The sequence below is a fragment of the Pantherophis guttatus genome, chromosome 7 (genome assembly GCF_059756535.1).
Source record: "Pantherophis guttatus breed Tessera chromosome 7, ASM5975653v1, whole genome shotgun sequence".
Lineage (NCBI taxonomy): Eukaryota > Metazoa > Chordata > Lepidosauria > Squamata > Colubridae > Pantherophis > Pantherophis guttatus.
Genome location: NC_142069.1, coordinates 85,409,821 through 85,426,376, shown reverse-complemented (window position 1 = coordinate 85,426,376; position 16,556 = coordinate 85,409,821). Strand labels below are relative to the sequence as shown.

At 42.4% G+C, this 16,556-nt stretch overlaps 1 protein-coding gene across 2 annotated transcripts in view; it reads left to right on the top strand.

Annotated features, from left to right (window-relative positions):
• The window catches only part of SLC26A5 (solute carrier family 26 member 5), a 45,259-nt gene that overhangs the window by 18,339 nt on the left and 10,364 nt on the right, over nt 1–16,556 (top strand). For both annotated transcript variants that reach the window (XM_087873344.1, XM_034433652.2), the window contains 9 exons: nt 2,286–2,438; nt 4,573–4,655; nt 5,149–5,296; nt 6,744–6,857; nt 8,712–8,789; nt 10,953–11,048; nt 12,084–12,190; nt 13,626–13,695; nt 15,162–15,254. In XM_087873344.1, the coding sequence (XP_087729470.1) occupies nt 2,286–2,438; nt 4,573–4,655; nt 5,149–5,296; nt 6,744–6,857; nt 8,712–8,789; nt 10,953–11,048; nt 12,084–12,190; nt 13,626–13,695; nt 15,162–15,254 (942 nt within the window). The remainder of the gene's footprint in view (nt 1–2,285; nt 2,439–4,572; nt 4,656–5,148; nt 5,297–6,743; nt 6,858–8,711; nt 8,790–10,952; nt 11,049–12,083; nt 12,191–13,625; nt 13,696–15,161; nt 15,255–16,556) is intronic.

Here is a 16,556-nt window from a genome sequence, read left to right as displayed (position 1 = left end):
TTTTAAAAGAATTTTAAATATATATATATATAGCTGTCTGTCTGCCTGGCCCTTTATCTATCACTGTGTCTGTCTGTCTCTGCCTATCTTATCATCTTATCTTAATTTTTATCTTCCTCACCTCACCTCATCTCATCTTATCTATCCTGTCTATCTATCTCTCCTATCTATCTGTCTGAATGTATGTATGTATGTATGTATGTATGCATGTATGTATGCCTGCCTGCCTGCCCATTTATCTATCACTGTTTCTCTTTGTCTCTGCCTATCTTATCATCTTATCTTAATTTTTATCTTTCTCTTCTCACCTCACCTCATCTCATCTCACCTCATTTTATCTATCCTGTCTGTCTGTGTGTCTGTCTGCCTCTATCATCTATCTATCTATCTATCTATCTATCTATCTATCTATCTATCTATCTATCTATCTATTCTAAAAATACGAGTTCCAGGTATATTAGTAAAGAAAGAAGCAGACATCCTGCGAGCTCTGGAACTTAAAATTTTAAAAGAATTTTAAATATATATATATATAGCTGTCTGTCTGCCTGGCCCTTTATCTATCACTGTGTCTGTCTGTCTCTGCCTATCTTATCATCTTATCTTAATTTTTATCTTCCTCACCTCACCTCATCTCATCTTATCTATCCTGTCTATCTATCTCTCCTATCTATCTGTCTGAATATATGTATGTATGTATGCCTGCCTGCCTGCCTGCCTGCCTGCCTATTTATCTATCACTGTTTTTCTTTGTCTCTGCCTATCTTATCATCTTATCTTAATTTTTATCTTTCTCTTCTCACCTCATCTCATCTCACCTCATCTCATCTCACCTCATTTTATATATCCTGTCTGTCTGTGTGTCTGTCTGTCTGTTGCCTCTATCATCTATCTATCTATCTATTTATCTATCAAACTATCTATCTATCATCTATCTATCTGTCTGTCTCTATCATCTATCTATCATCTATCTATCTGTCTCTATCTGTCATCTATCTATCATCTGTCTCTATCATCTATCTATCTATCTATATCTGTCTCTATCTATCTATCATTATCTATCTGTCTCTATCATTTATCTATCTATCGATCTGTCTCTGTCTATCTACCATCTATATCTATCTGTCTCTATCATCTATCATCTATCTATCATCTATCTGTCTCTATCTGAAGTGTATCATGTATCACAGAAGTGATACATTTTGTAAATATTTAAGTATATCTTTTCATGTGACAACACTGAAGAAATGACACTTGGCTACAATGTAAAGTAGTGAGTATACAGCTTGTATAACAGTGTAAATGTGCTGTCCCCTCAAAATAAGACAATACACATCCATTAATGTCTAAACTGCTGGCAACTGTGTAATATACTGTATCTATCCATCCATCCATCCATCCATCCTATCAGTTGCAAGAATTGAGTATCTCTAATTAAATGAAAAGAAGGACTAGGGATGATGTGATAAATGGCTAGACAGACTTCCAATATCTCAGGGGTTGCCACAAAGAAGAGGGGGTCAACCTATTCTCCAAAGCACCTGAGGGCAGGACAAGAAACAACGGGTGGAAACTAATCAAGGAGAGAAACAACTTAGAACTAAGGAGAAACTTTCTGACAGAACAACAGTGGAACAACTTGCCTCCAGAAGTTGTGAAGGCTCCAACACTGGAAGTTTTTAAGAAGAGATTGGATAACCATTTGTCTGAAATGGTATATAGGATCACCGGGTTGAGCAGGGGGTTAAACTAGAAGACCTCCAAAGTCCCTACTAACTCTATTATTCTGTTATTATTTTTCCATATAACTCGAGGTGAACTTGTCCATGACACCTTCTTCCTCCAATTTTCCCCACTCTCTGAGGAGGGTTGGGCTGAGAGAGAATGACTGGCCCAGTTGGTTTTCATGGCTAAGGCAGGACTTGAACTCCCAACCTCCTGCTTTCCTTTCAAGACTGGCGCCTCAAACCACCAGACCAAACTGGCTCTATCTATAATAGGATGCTTCACTTACTAGGCTACTCCTAGCCAATGGGACTTGAAAAGATGGTAGACTTTAGTTGTTTGGCCCTTTGCTTCCTCCTGGCTTTGGACCACACAATCAGTCCTCAGGGAATATGGGAGTTGTCAGAACATCAGAACTTTTGGAAGATGGCTCCTGTTGCAATCCCAGAATAATGCGATTGTTTTCTCAGACCACGGATAAGTTTCTTCCGTGGACCCCATCCAAAGCATCCGATAGCCCTCACAAGAATCCCGAATTGTTTATCTTTCTTGCCTTCCAGAGTTTGATTGCGGTGGTTTCCAACATCACCAAAACCAACACGGCCACTTTAGTGGTTGGGCTCATCTGCATCGTCCTGCTTCTGAGCGGCAAAGAAATCAACGACCGTTTTAAGAAGAAGTTGGTGGTTCCAATTCCCCTGGAGATCATTGTGGTAAGTCTTCAACTCATAGCGGAACCATTCACCCAGAACGCAGAACATAGAATAACAAGAGTTGGTAGGGACTTCGGAGGGCTTCTATCTAGTCGACCACCTGTTCCAGCCAGGAGACCCTATACTAGTTTGGATAAATGGTTGTCCAGTTTCTTTTGAAAAGCCTCCAGTGATGGAGCAACCACAACTTCTGGGCTCTCACTGTTAGGAAGGTTCTCCTTAGTTCTAGTTTGCTTCTCGTCTTGGTTAGAAGATAAAGATAAAAACAGGGTTCCTTCTCTCTCTTTTTTTATTATAGAACTAGCTGATAACCTGGTGTTGCCCAGGTATTTATTTATCCCAATCCTGTATTGTATGCGTCTGCCTCAACCACTGTGGTGAGAATTTGAGACCTAGTTGCCCTGGCCAACAGCCTGGGAAAAATTCTACGGGGGAACAGCTTTGAGGTGATTATTTGCATTAGCAGGCACCTCCCCCAACAACTTGCCCTCTTTGCTTGAAGCTGAGGGCCTAGGGTGTTTGTTTTTTTTTAAGAACCAATCCCCCTTACCAGAGGTAGCCCCCTTGTGGAGTACTGTGAAGCGGTTACCATGGCAACTCCACCATGCTGTACAGTAGAAGCCATTTTAAGGCACAATAGGCTGTATCTTAACAGAACTTGAATCCAAAATGCACACTATCCCTATCAAAAGTACTGTGATTTGACACTATAGATATAATTCATTCTTTTTTAATTTCGGCGGCCCAGGCGTTCCAGAGTTATGCTGCAACACACACACACACACACACACACACACACACACACACACCGAGGGGTACTAGGGGTGTCTTACCCCCACAGTATTTTTTTCCAGAGAGTAAGTCATCTGTGTACCAAGTTTGGTTGAAATTGCTCGAGGCGTTCCAGAGTTATGCTGGAACACACACACACAGCCATGTAGGTAGGTAGGTAGGTAGGTAGGTAGGTAGGTAGGTAGGTAGGTAGATAGATAGATAGATAGATAGATAGATAGATAGATAGATAGATAGATAGATAGATAGATAGATTATAGTAAGCTTGCTTCCTGTTATTCGGGATGCTGCTTATAAGTGCTATGTGCTTAGAGCTCAAGGCCTTGTTAGAGATCCCACACACCCACTTCACGGTCTGTTTCTGTTGCTCCCCTCTGGGTGGGGGTTTCGAAGTATCTATAGCAGAACTACTTCATTCAGCAACAGCTTTGGTCCTTATGCCATCCGTCCAGTAAACTTGCAAGATTATTATTTTTTCACCATAAACATGTATACATACATTGGCTAGAAATTGTGGAAACTAGGCAGTGGAAGAGGTGGGAGAAATACCAAAATTTGACAGCCAAGAAGTAGATGCAGACAGAGATAAAGATCCAAGAGAGGAATATGGGGGACAAGTCAAAAAAAAAAAAAGCATAGCAATTAAAGTATTGAAGCGGGCAAGAGACGATTGATAGATGATTTCTCTTTTTTTGTTGTTCTGATTTGCTTTTCTTTTTCTCTCTTCTTTTTTAGGTAGGTGAGATGACTAGAAGTTAGGTAGGATAGAAAGAATATGCTTTTTAATAAAGGGTGACATGATTAAAAGCTAGAATAAGAGATAGAAATAAGAGAAAGGGGGAATATTAGTGTATATATTTTTATATAATAAAATAAAAGCAATAACGAGAAAATGTGGTATAATTGAAAAATGACAGATTGCAACTTAATATAAATGTGTATTATTATTAGAAATATATAAGTTGGTTGAATGTAATAACTATGATTAATTAGTAGTTTTATTTGTATTAGAATGTACGACACCCACTGTTCATGCATTGATGCATATATATAAAATAAAATAAAAAAACTTGAAACAAACAAACAAAAAACCCATGTATACATCCGAACTAGACTGCTGTTCTTTCTCTGCGTCACAGGATATATGTGGGTATATGCATAATTTTTTTTTATCATGTTTATGTTGTGTATGTTGGAGTTTTGAGAACTGTATGCAACGAAATTTCATTTTAATGTATGCCTATTAGTGTACATTTAATGTGACAATAAAAGTTATTCTAAGCAAGTTAATTATTCTTCTGAAATTCTTCCCTTAAACATTTTGTTTTGTGTGTGTTTTAAGGTGGTCATCGGCACTGGAGTTTCAGCTGGAATGAATCTGTCCAAGACTTACGACGTCGATATTGTCGGGAACATTCCTAGCGGGTAAGCCTAAAATATATGGTCGAGGGGAGGGAGGTGTATTATAGGTACTCCTCGACTTACAACCACAATGGAGTCCCAAATTTCCAATTGCTAAGCAAGACCGTTGTTAAGTGAGTTTTGCTCCATTTTACGACCTTCCTTGCCACCGTTGCTAAGCGAATCACTGCAGTGGTTAAGTTACGAACACGGTTGTTAAATGAATCTGGCTTCCCCGTTGACTTGGCTTGTCAGAAGGTTGCAAAACGGGATCACATGACGCCAGGACTTCCAACCGTCATAAGTACATGCCAGTTGCCAAGCATTCGAATTTTGATCAGGTGACTACGGGGATGCTGCAATGGTCATAGAGGTGAAAACCAGTCATAAGTCACATTTCTCACTTCCTTCGTGATTCTGAACGGTCACTAAATCGATGGTAAGTCAAGGGCTACCTGTATTCTTAGAGCCTCCAAATTTACTATAACTTTTTTTTTTTTCTGATTGCTTCTTACAGGTTAATCCCTCCTCAAATTCCTGATGTCAGCCTCATCCCGGCTGTGTTTGTCGATGCCATCGCTATCGCTCTTGTTGGGTTTTCCATGACCATCTCCATGGCCAAAATCTTCGCTCTGAAGCATGGCTACACGGTGAATGGAAATCAGGTGACACAATTGTAACCTAGCCTTTGATCCTCATGACCTGGATAAAACTCTGCGGTCAATAAAATGGGCTTCCATTCCATTCCATTCCATTCCCTGTTCTACTCCTGTTCTGTTCTGTTCTGTTCTGTTCTGTTCTGTTCTGTTCTGTTCTGTTCTATTCTATTCTATTCTATTCTATTCTATTCCATTCCATTCCATTCCATTCCATTCCATTCCATTCCATTCCCTGTTCTACTCCTGTTCTGTTCTGTTCTGTTCTGTTCTGTTCTGTTCTGTTCTATTCTATTCTATTCTATTCTATTCTATTCTATTCTATTCTATTCTATTCTATTCCATTCCATTCCATTCCACTCCACTCCACTCCACTCCACTCCACTCCACTCCATTCCATATTTTCTATTCTATTCCATTCCATTCCATTCCATTCCACTCCACTCCACTCCATTCCATATTTTCTATTCTATTCCATTCCATTCCATTCTATTGCATTCTATTCTATTCTATCGCATTCCATTCCGTTCCATATTTTCTATTCCATTCCATTTCATTCCATTCCATATTTTCTATTCCATTCCATATTTTCTATTCTATTCTATTCTATTCTATTCTATTCTATTCTATTCTATTCTATTCTATTCCATTCCATTCCATTCCATTCCATTCCATATTTTCTATTCTATTCTATATTCTATTATTTTCTATTTTCTTTTCTATTCTTTTCTATATTCTATTCTTTTCTATTTTCTATTCTATTCCATTCCATTCCATATTTTCTATTCCATTCCACATTTTCTATTCTATTCTATTCTATTCTATTCTATTCTATTCTATTCTATTCTATTCTATTCTATTCTATATTCTATTATTTTCTATTCTCTATTCTATTCTATTCTATTCTATTCTTATTCTTATTCTTATTCTATTCTTATTCTATTCTCTATTCCCAGGATGTCAGACTTGATTTCATTGAGGGCCGCATCAGAGCTGTGCTTGACCTCGGAGGCCTGATGTGGGTGTTCCCAGGGTGGGCGTGGCCAGTTCAACGTCACTCGTGTCGGGGGCACCTGTGGTGGCCTGAGCACTCTGACAGCTAAAACTCTGTTTCCGGCTGCAACGGCCTCCTGCAAACCTCTGCCAATGAAAACGGAGCTCGGGATGGCTGCCCGCGGTCCTCCGGAGTTCCATTTTGGCTGGTAGAGGCAGCGCAGGCCAGTCCTTTGCTATTTCCAGGGTGGCCCCGCGAGCTACATATAAGCACCCTGCAGGCTGGATGTGGCTGCGGACCTTGAGTTTGATACCCCTGGTCTTCTCTTCCCTTCCCTTCTTTTCCCTTCCTTTCCCTTCCCTTCCCTTCATTTGTAAATTAAGCTTCATCCATAGCGCTATGTGACTTTCCTTTACAGTATTTGTTGTGTGTTCTTTTCTCCTCCTCTTTATGTTATCCCAGGAACTCATCGCGTTAGGCATCTGCAATTCCACCGGATCCTTTTTCCAGACGTTTGCTATCACCTGCTCGATGTCTCGGAGCCTTGTTCAGGAAGGCACTGGTGGGAAGACACAGGTGTGAAAAATTCCTACTTTTATCTGACATCTTTCCCTATGGTTAAGGAGAGTAAGGCAGAGCATGGAGTTGGCCCATTAAAAGGTATCTGTTGTGACTCCAGCTCCCGAGCCTGTCCTCACGGACTCTGAAAGTGATGGGGAGGAACTGACAAGGCCTCCCTTTCCAGGACCCTCCTTTCTGGCATCGCCTCAGGTTCCAGCTGAAGGCCAGGAGGAAAGCATGTCGGAGCGCCCACTAATAGGGAGTGATGAAGATCAATCTTGGATTGATCCCAGGCAGGGTCGGAGGGAGAGGCGTGCGCAGCAAAGGAAGAGGTGTGGAAGGGCCAGAGATTGCTGAATCACTAAGCCATGCCCCACAGGGGATAAAAGTGGGTGGGGTCGCTCTGCAGGCTCTGTGACGGACAAAAACTGCATATCATGAGCTTTGGATGGGATATCTTTCGGAATTAAGGCTTAGACTTTGTGAATGACTTCCGACTACTCTTTTGTGCCTTGTGAACTCTTGGTTGCCCCAGCAATGGACTACAGATACGCTGACTCCTGTTTCTAGAGGTGATAAGAAACTTGGCAGGCATTCGGAAAGTAGCTGCCAGAACATTTATCTGCTAAAGGATTCAGGTCAGCTTGTAAAAATAAATTACTGGTAGACGTCTTTTGCTCGTGTGTCTGCCTATGTGAGGTGGGGGGACAGAACAGTATCCTCTTATCCTCATTAGGTTGAGTAACGCCAGGTACAAGCAGCCAAAACACTTCCATTAATCGGTCTAATCAGTTTCTTTATTGCCGATTGCCAGTTTACAGGAATCTCACCAGACTGTCTTGTTTTCCCTTGGGGAAAGGGCAGATAATAGACTTAAGGGTTTGACTTCAAATATTTCCTCCTCCAATGGACTCTTAAGCTGAAATGTCCTTTAACTCCAAGTCGGACCTTCCTCACCTTCAGAAGGTGGCTATGATACAGGTAACGTCTGCTGAAATCTTTTAGGAAGGGCTTCCAAATAAGTCCTCCTGAGGTTCATGTTTATTCTCAGCTGACTGCAGGGGTGGGCTTCAGATCCTTTAGTACCAGGTTCTCTGCCTGGTTGCTGGGTGGGCGTGGCCATGGTGGGTGTTGCCTAGTTGGCCGCCTGCAACACGGCAGGGGACGGGACACACACACAGTGTTTTTCACCCTCCCCAGGCTCCAGAGACTTTCCTTGAGCCTCCGGGAGAGCGAAAACTGCTACCCCAGGGTCCGGAGCCCCTCCAGAGGCCCGAAATAGGCCCGTTTCCGGACTTACGTGAGGCCCGTCAGGCTCCGGAGGCTTTCCTCGAGCCTCCAGGAGGACAAAAGTAACTTCCACCAGGATCCAGAGGCCCTCTGGAGGCCAGAAACAGGCCGTTTCAAGACTTTCGGAACCTCCAGTAGGCCCATTTTTTGCCCTCCCAGACTCTCCGATGGCCGTTGTGGCATCCCCATGGTCACATGATCAGACTTAACATGCTCGGTAATGGATTCATATTTATGACGGTTGCAGTGTCCCAGGGTCATGTGATCCCCTTTTGCGATCTTCAGAGAAGCCAAATCGATGGGGAAGGCCAGGATTCACTAACAATTGTGTCGCTCACTTGACAACTGCGGTGATTTACTTAATGGCTGTGGCCAGAGTGGTCGTAAAATGAGGCAAAAATCAACAACCGTCTTGAATAGCAACCGAAATGTTGGGCTCAATTGTGGTCGTAATTTGAGGACTACTCATATGTGGGATTAATACTGAGTATTATCAGATTTATCAGTAGAAATTCGTCCGTCAAGCTGAACCATCCTAGTTTGTTTTCTTACTAAAATGTTTATCTGGTTTATGTTCAGATTGCAGGAACCCTGTCCTCAATCATGGTTTTCTTGGTGATTATTGCCATTGGTTATCTCTTCTCACCTTTGCCACAGGTAAGCATTCTCCAGCTGTCTAAATCGGTAGAATAAAAAGGCCTGTTCTACAGATCATAATATCTATCTATCCATAAAGAACCATGGTGGCTCAGTGGTTAGAATGCAAGCTAATTCTGCTGACTGCCAACAGTTCAATTCTGACCCGTTCAAGTCTTAACTGCTATTGCTCTTCCTTGCTTCCTCCCTCCCTCCCTCCCTCATTCTCCTTCCTGATGGCACAGTGGTTAGAATATGGTATTGGAGGCTGACTCTGCCCACTGCCAGGAGTTCGATCCTGACCGGCTTCAGGTTGATTTAGCCTTCTATCCTTCTGAGGTCGGTAAAATAAGGATCCAGATTGTTGGGGGCAAGAAGCTGACTCTGTAAAACTGCTTAGAGAGGGTGGTAAAGCATTGTGAAGTGGTATATAAGTTTAAGTGCTATTGCTATTCCTTCCTTCCTTCCTTCCTTCCTTCCTTCCTTCCTTCCTTCCTTCCTTCCTTCCTTCTTTCCCTCCCTCCCTCCCTCCCTCCCTCCCTCTCTTCTTCCCTTTCTCATTCTCCTTCCTGGTGGCACAGTGGCTAGAATGCAGTATTGCAGGCTGACTGTGCCCACTGCCAGGAGTTCGATCCTGACCGGCTTCAGGTTGATTCAGCCTTCCCATCCTTCTGAGGTCGGTAAAATGAGGACCCAGATTGTTGTGGGGCAAGAAGCTGACTCTGTAAAACTGCTTAGAGAGGGCGGTAAAGCATTGTGAAGCGGTATATAAGTCTTAAGTGCTATTGTTGTTACTTTCTCTGTTGCTTTCTTACTGCTTTGTGTTCTCAGCGTTTGGTCACCCACCTTATAGGTAATTGTTGGATATTTTATCTTGTATTCTTTTCTCTGGTGGTTGTCCATAGACACCACTAGCTTTTTCTGAAGTTATTTTCTGAATACAGGAAGTCCCCAGGTTGAGAATGCCTCAGTTTAAGGACGACCCATGCTTAAGAACAGAACCCATTGTAGCAAAATTCGAGTTAAATACACAGTGATTCAAGTCCAAATGCACAGTGCTATTTATATCACAATACTGTCACAGCTCACATACAAATTTGACTTAAGGAGAGACTTCAAGAACTTGTTCAAGTGGAATTCCCCTGTATCCGTAATTACAATGAATATATTTTATGGTGCTGGTCTCATCCGGTCCTTGAAAGCATTTGTAATCGACAAATTTTTTTTTTTTAGTTTGTTAGCAAGCAGGTGTTCTGTCCCCGTACCACACATGCAGCCCCACAGACGGCCCAGAGTTAATAAGCCACACGACAAAACTCTTTGAAGATAAAGCTGGCAGCAACCTAGTGGCTAGCTACCAATTCAGACTTTACTCACACAAAACAAAGATTAGACTGCAAGCATTCCAATAAAACAGGCAGAGTTTCAACAATACAAGGATTAATCCAAATGCAGTCCGATAAAGCAGGCAAAGTCCAGTAACGCAGAGATCATGGATTATTTCCAGTTTTTGCTCGTCACAAACTGAACCGGCCACCACACCCACATTTATACCCTGTAGGGTGTGGTCCAATGACTCAGCTAATCTCTGGCACGCCTTCCTCTCTGCTGTGCACGCTTCTCCCTGCGCCTCTGCCGAGGGTCCAGCCAGCACTTATCTTCTTCGTCGCTGTCCACCTGTGGCTGCGGGGACGTGCTTGGCTCTATCTTTTGGCCTTCGGTGTCCTCCGGAGGCATTGCCAGAGAGGAGGGTCCTGGAGAGGGAGGCCTTGCCAATTCCTCTCCCTCACTCTCAGAGTCTGCATCTGTCGATAGCCCAGGCTCAGGCAACGGAGCCACAACGGCAGGAACACACAGTTTCAGGCTAACTTGGGGGGGGGGAGGTGAAAACTAGGAAAGCTGCCAGCTAAAGACAGCCAAAAAAGTATTGCTGGTTAATTGTCATGAAACCATCTCATTAGTTTCTGAGAAATGTACGCCCGGAAGATCAAAAGTTATTTCTGTTTACATGAATGCTTACCTTTATTAGGTTTACAATGTTCTTTTAAAAAGGCATGCATTGCTTATCCGAAATTATGTGTTTGGTTTTTTTTAAATAAATACGTCCATACGGCTTGATGCTTGGAATGAGTTTTCAACGAATTCAGAATAGAAATTATAACTATTCTCGAATTATTTTCCTAGACTGTGCTGGCAGCCATTGTCATGGTCAATCTGAAAGGCATGTTCAAACAATTTGGGGATATTGTCCATTTTTGGAGAACCAGCAAAATTGAACTGGTGAGTGATTTTGTGCCCCTCAGCAGGCCTGAGGAGAGAGGGGGTGCATGAAGGGGAAACTTTTTAAAAAAATTTTTTTTTGCAAAACCAAATTACTTATATATTTAAGTTTGCAAGTTTAGTTTCATTTCGTGTATGAATATATTTTATATTTCATTTCAGTTTGGTTTAATGGTTATGAAATGTCATCTCAAAAATCTGGAGCTCAAAAACTCAAGGAAAAACGGAAACGCGATGAGATTAACAAAAAGGGGTGACAAATGCTTTTTCAATTTGGCGTTAAATGCTGCCAGCCTTCGCGGACCTTCAGTTCCCCTCCCGGGGGAGGGGGAGGAGCTGAGGCTGCAATAAGGGGTAGGGCTGCAAGGAGGGGCGGAGCCAGTGGTAGGATTCAGCCAGTTCGGGAGAACCGGTTGTTAAATTACTTAAATCCCACTACTGGGCGGAGCCATTCAGGAGAGCAGAAGCCCCGCCTCCCCCTCGCTGGATTTCCGCTTCCCTTCGCGTGTCCTTGTGTAGGTGAGGGGGCCCATATTTGTCTTGTTCCAGCACTTAATAATCCTCTTGGCGGCTCTGCCCCTCAGCTTCCTTTCTTCAGCTTGTCACCTCTGCCGGTAGTCCTTGACTTACAACAGTTCACTTAGTGACCGTTCGAAGTTATAAATGGCACTGGAAAAAAATTACTTGGGACCATTTTTTCACACTTACAACGGTGGTGGCATCCCTGTGGTCACTTGATCAAAATTCAGGCGCTTGGCAACTGATTCATATTTATGACGGTCACAGTGTCCCCCGGGGGGGTGTCACGTGATCCCCTCTTGCGGCCTTCCGACAAAGGGAATCCATATGCACTCAACAACCGTGTGACTAATTTAAGAATGGCAGTGATTCGCTTAACAATGTTGACAAGAAAGGGGCAGAACTCACTTAACAAATGGCTCCCTTAGCAACTGAAAGTTTGGGTTCGATTGTCGTTGTAAGTTAAGGACTACCTGTGTTGCTGATTGGATGATTGTTTTCTTTGATGTTTTTCAGGCAATTTGGATTGTAGCGTTTCTCGCCTCGGTTTTTCTGGGCCTGGACTACGGCTTACTCACGTCGATCACTTTTGCGGTGATAACCATTGTCTACAGGACCCAGAGGTACAGTTCATTTTTAAACTCATAAAACAAAGGCAATTTTACATTTCTTTATGCTTTCCCCCCCTTATTTATTAATGTCGTTTATTTAATTTAATTCAGGCCCCACCTTGATCACGAGTAACTCAATTCCTAACACCGGTAGTCCTCAACCTACGATCACAATTGAGCCCAGAACTTAGGTTGCTAAGCAACACATTTCTTAAGCGAGTTTGGTCCTATTTTGTGACTTCTCTTGCCACGTCAGTTAAATGAATCACTCCAGTTGTTAAGATAGTAACACCGTCGTTAACTGAATCTGTTGGCTTTGCTTGTCAGAGGATCACAAAAGGGGATCATGTGAAACACACACACACACACACACCCCGGGACACTGCAACCGTCATAAATGTGAGTCGGTTGTAAAGCATCCAAATGTAAATCATGTGACACCCCCCCCCCCACCCAGGGACGTTGCAAGGTCATAACTGTGAAAAAGGGTCATAAGTCACTTTGTTCGGTGCCATCGTAACTTCAAATGGTCACTAAACAAACCGTTGTAAGTTGAGGACTTCCTGTATTCTTTCCTCCCATTTCACGAATGACATTGATGCTCTGGGCCGAAATTGGCTTTCGGCTGACCCCATCAATTTATAAACTTTTAAAACCATCAAAGTCAGGGAGGATAATGAGATGCCGTTGGCATGGGTGAGAGAAACAGATTTTTGGCTCCAAAATAGATTAGAGGATGGATGTCTTGCAAGGTAGATTTTTCACTTAGTCCCTGTCTGGTAAAGGTAAAGATAAAGGTTCCCCCTCGCACATATGTGCTAGTCGTTCCCGACTCTAGGGGGCGGTGCTCATCTCCGTTTCAAAGCCGAAGAGCCAGCGCTGTCCGAAGACGTCTCCGTGATCATGTGGCCGGCATGACTAAACGCCAAAGGCGCACGGAACGTTCTTACCTTCCCACCAAAGGTGGTCCCTATTTTTCGACTTGCATTTTTTACGTGCTTTCGAACTGGTAGGTTGGCAGAAGCTGGGATAAGTCACGGGAGCTCACTCCCGTTACGCGGCACTAGGGATTTGAACCGCTGAACTGCCGACCTTTCGATCAACAAGCTCAGCGTCTTAGCCACTGAGCCACTGCGTCCCTTTTCTTTACTTTTTTTTTTCTGGTAAAGGCTTCGTTATATAACCACTTAATTTTGTTAAGCAGGAGGCTGCTTGCTTTGTTTCTTGATCAGCGAGTCAGGTTCAAAGCCGTAGAACCTGTTTTCGGTAGTGGACATAAACTTTGGACACAATCAGTAAAGTGACAGGTTTGGTTGGTTGGTTTGGTTTTTTTAAAAAATATTTCTTAAGAATTCCGCCATGCGGAAGTACGCGTGATCTTCTGACTTCTCCAAGAGAAACGGTTACAACGCAAATAATTGTATTTCTGTAATTTTTTTCTCTGCAGTCCCCAATATAGAATCCTTGGCCAGATTCATAACTCAGATATTTATTGCGATGTGGAACTGTATGAAGAGGTAAGAGATTTGGAACTCTTGAAGACACAGAAAATTAATGTGTTCCTTTAAAAACGGGGTGGAACAATAGGGATCCCATGGGGTAATCTTCCGTGTGGTCTTGTCTTACCAGTAGGTTCATGAAAGATAAGGTACTTGCAGGAATCCTCAATCGATCGATTGAGTTGAACTAAAGCTAGGAAGAAGAGCAACCAGAATCTTTCCAGATCGGTAAGGTTAATCATACTTAGGATTTTGTCTCAGGTTTCCAGATCAGTAAGACTGATCCATATTTTGGAATCCGTCTTAGAAGGTTTCCAGATCAGTAAGACTGATCCACATTTTGGAATCCGTCTTAGAAGGTTTCCAGATCAGTAAGACTGATCCATATTTTGGAATCCATCTTAGAAGGTTTCCAGATCAGTAAGACTGATGCACATTTTGGAATCCATCTTAGAAGGTTTCCAGATCAGTAAGACTGATCCATATTTTGGAATCCATCTTAGAAGGTTTCCAGATCAGTAAGACTGATCCATACTTTGGACTCCATCACAAAACAGAGATTTGAAGGCTGAGGAACATAGATGTAGTTCTAACTGTTTCCGTCTCACAAACCCAGCTGTTGGGCCCCAGCTTGCTACTTCTGTTTACTACAGATGTGGAAAGTATGGGTCTTCTATTAGGACGAAGAAAGACTTAAACAGCTCTGCTTCCGTTGGGAAAGTCATTCCAATGATTAGAACATAGTTCAGCGCTCTGCCAAAAAAAAAGGAAGAATTTTGCAGCAAATTTGGAGGGTAAACAAACTGAAGGCACAACATTTATAACTGCCAATTAATTTAGGAAGAAGCATTGCCAGAATTAGGGGAAGAGTGGAAAGGAAAATACGTTTTACTGGATAGAGCAAAAATCACAGCGTTTTAGGATTGTACAAATGCAATCCTATTTTTAATCCTTAAAAACAAGGGGGAATTCCATTTTCCCCACTTTCCTGTCTGCCAGACACAGAAATACTCCCATGCAACTTTTGGCTGAAGAAAAATAATCCCGTAGAAACACTAATTTTTGATTTTGGACTAACATCCGGTAAAGCCTTTGTAGTACAGTGGTCTAAAGTACCCTGTTATTAAGACCAGCTGCCTGCAATTACTGCAGGTTCGAATCTCACCAGGCTCAAGGTTGACTCAGCCTTCCATCCTTTCAAAGGTAGGTAAAATGAGGACCCAGATTGTGGGGGCAATAAACTGACTTTGTATAAATATACAAAAGGATGAAGGCTATTGATTAGCGCATTGTAAGCCACCCTGAGTCTCCGGAGAAGGGCGGCATATAAATCAAATTAAAAAAAATTAAAAATTTTTTTTTTGTAATTGCCTACTTTTGGGGAAGGGAAAGAAATAGCTATTTTTGCAGGTTCTGATGAATTCAATGCAATACAAACTTACCAAGGAACGCTTATTATTTGTTTTAATTCTGCCACCATTTAGGTAAAAGAATGCCCTGGGATTAAAATATTCCAGGCAAATGCACCGCTCTATTTTGCCAACAGTGAATTATTTACCAGCGCATTGAAAAGAAAGGTAAAAGGAATTTCCTTCTTCCTGGTTATTCAGTCCACGGTCAAATTTCATAGCTAAATTGTACAAGTAAACTCATGAAACGGATCTTCGTTGGGCTCTAGAATTACAGACTTTTGGGGGGGAGGGGGTGTTACAGGAAGGTTGTGGTCTTCTCAATCTTTAAAAAAAAAAACCTGTGCACTATACAGAATTAAGACTACCATTTCTATTTAAGATGCTAGTTTTATTCTTCCACAGTTTTTTTTAAAAAATCAGGCAAAGGTGAGGATGGTGCTACTCAAATATTGTATACCTTCACCTGTAGTGGTACGGTCCAGCACAGGTAGACCTTGACTTACAATCACAGTTGAGCCAGTGGTGAAATGTAAAATTTTATTACCGGTTCTGTGGGCGTGGCTTGGTGTGTGTGGGGGGTAATATGACTGAGTGGGCGTGGCCAACTTTTTTTTTTTTTTTTACTTTTAAAACCATTTTTTCTACAACCTCTTCGACTGAAGAGGTTGTAAAAAAAATGCTTTTAAAGCCTCTGACGATCCCAGCTGACTTGCCTGATTGGCAGAAGATTCTTTTTTTTTTTAAGCCTCTGACGATCCCAGCTGACTTGCCTGATCAGCAGAAGATTCTTTTTTTTTTTTAAGCCTCTGACGATCCCAGCTGACTTGCCTGATCAGCAGAAAATTCTTTTTTTTTAAGCCTCTGACGATCCCAGCTGACTTGCCTGATCAGCAGAAGCTTCTTTTTTTTTTTTTAAGCCTCTGAAGATCCCAGCTGACTTGCCTGATCGGCAGAAGCTTCTTTTCCTGTTAAAAACCTTTTTTCTATAACCTATTCGGCCAAAGAGGTTGTAGAAAAAATGCTTTTAAAAGCCTCTGATGATCCCAGCTGAGCCGCGGGATCATCAGAGCCATTTTTCTTTACTTTTAAAAGCATTTTTTTGGCCAAAGAGGTTGTAGAAAAAATGCTTTTAATAATTAAAAAAAAAGCCTCTGATGATTGCGCGGGTCAGCTGGGCAATGGGGGGAGGCAGGGATTTTTGCTACCGGTTCTCCGAACCACCCGCCTCCATCGCTACCGGATTGGGCGATCCAGTCCGAACCAGAAGCATTTCACACCTGAGTTGAGCCCAAAATTTCCATTTGCTAAGTGAGACCTTAAGCCAGTGTTGCCCCGTTATACGACCTTTCGCGTCACCGTTGTTAAATGAATCCCTGCAGTTGTTAAGTTAGTAACGCGGTTGTTTAGTGAATCCGGCTTCATCCGTTGACTTTGCTTGTTGGAAGGTCGCAAAAGGGGACCCCGGGA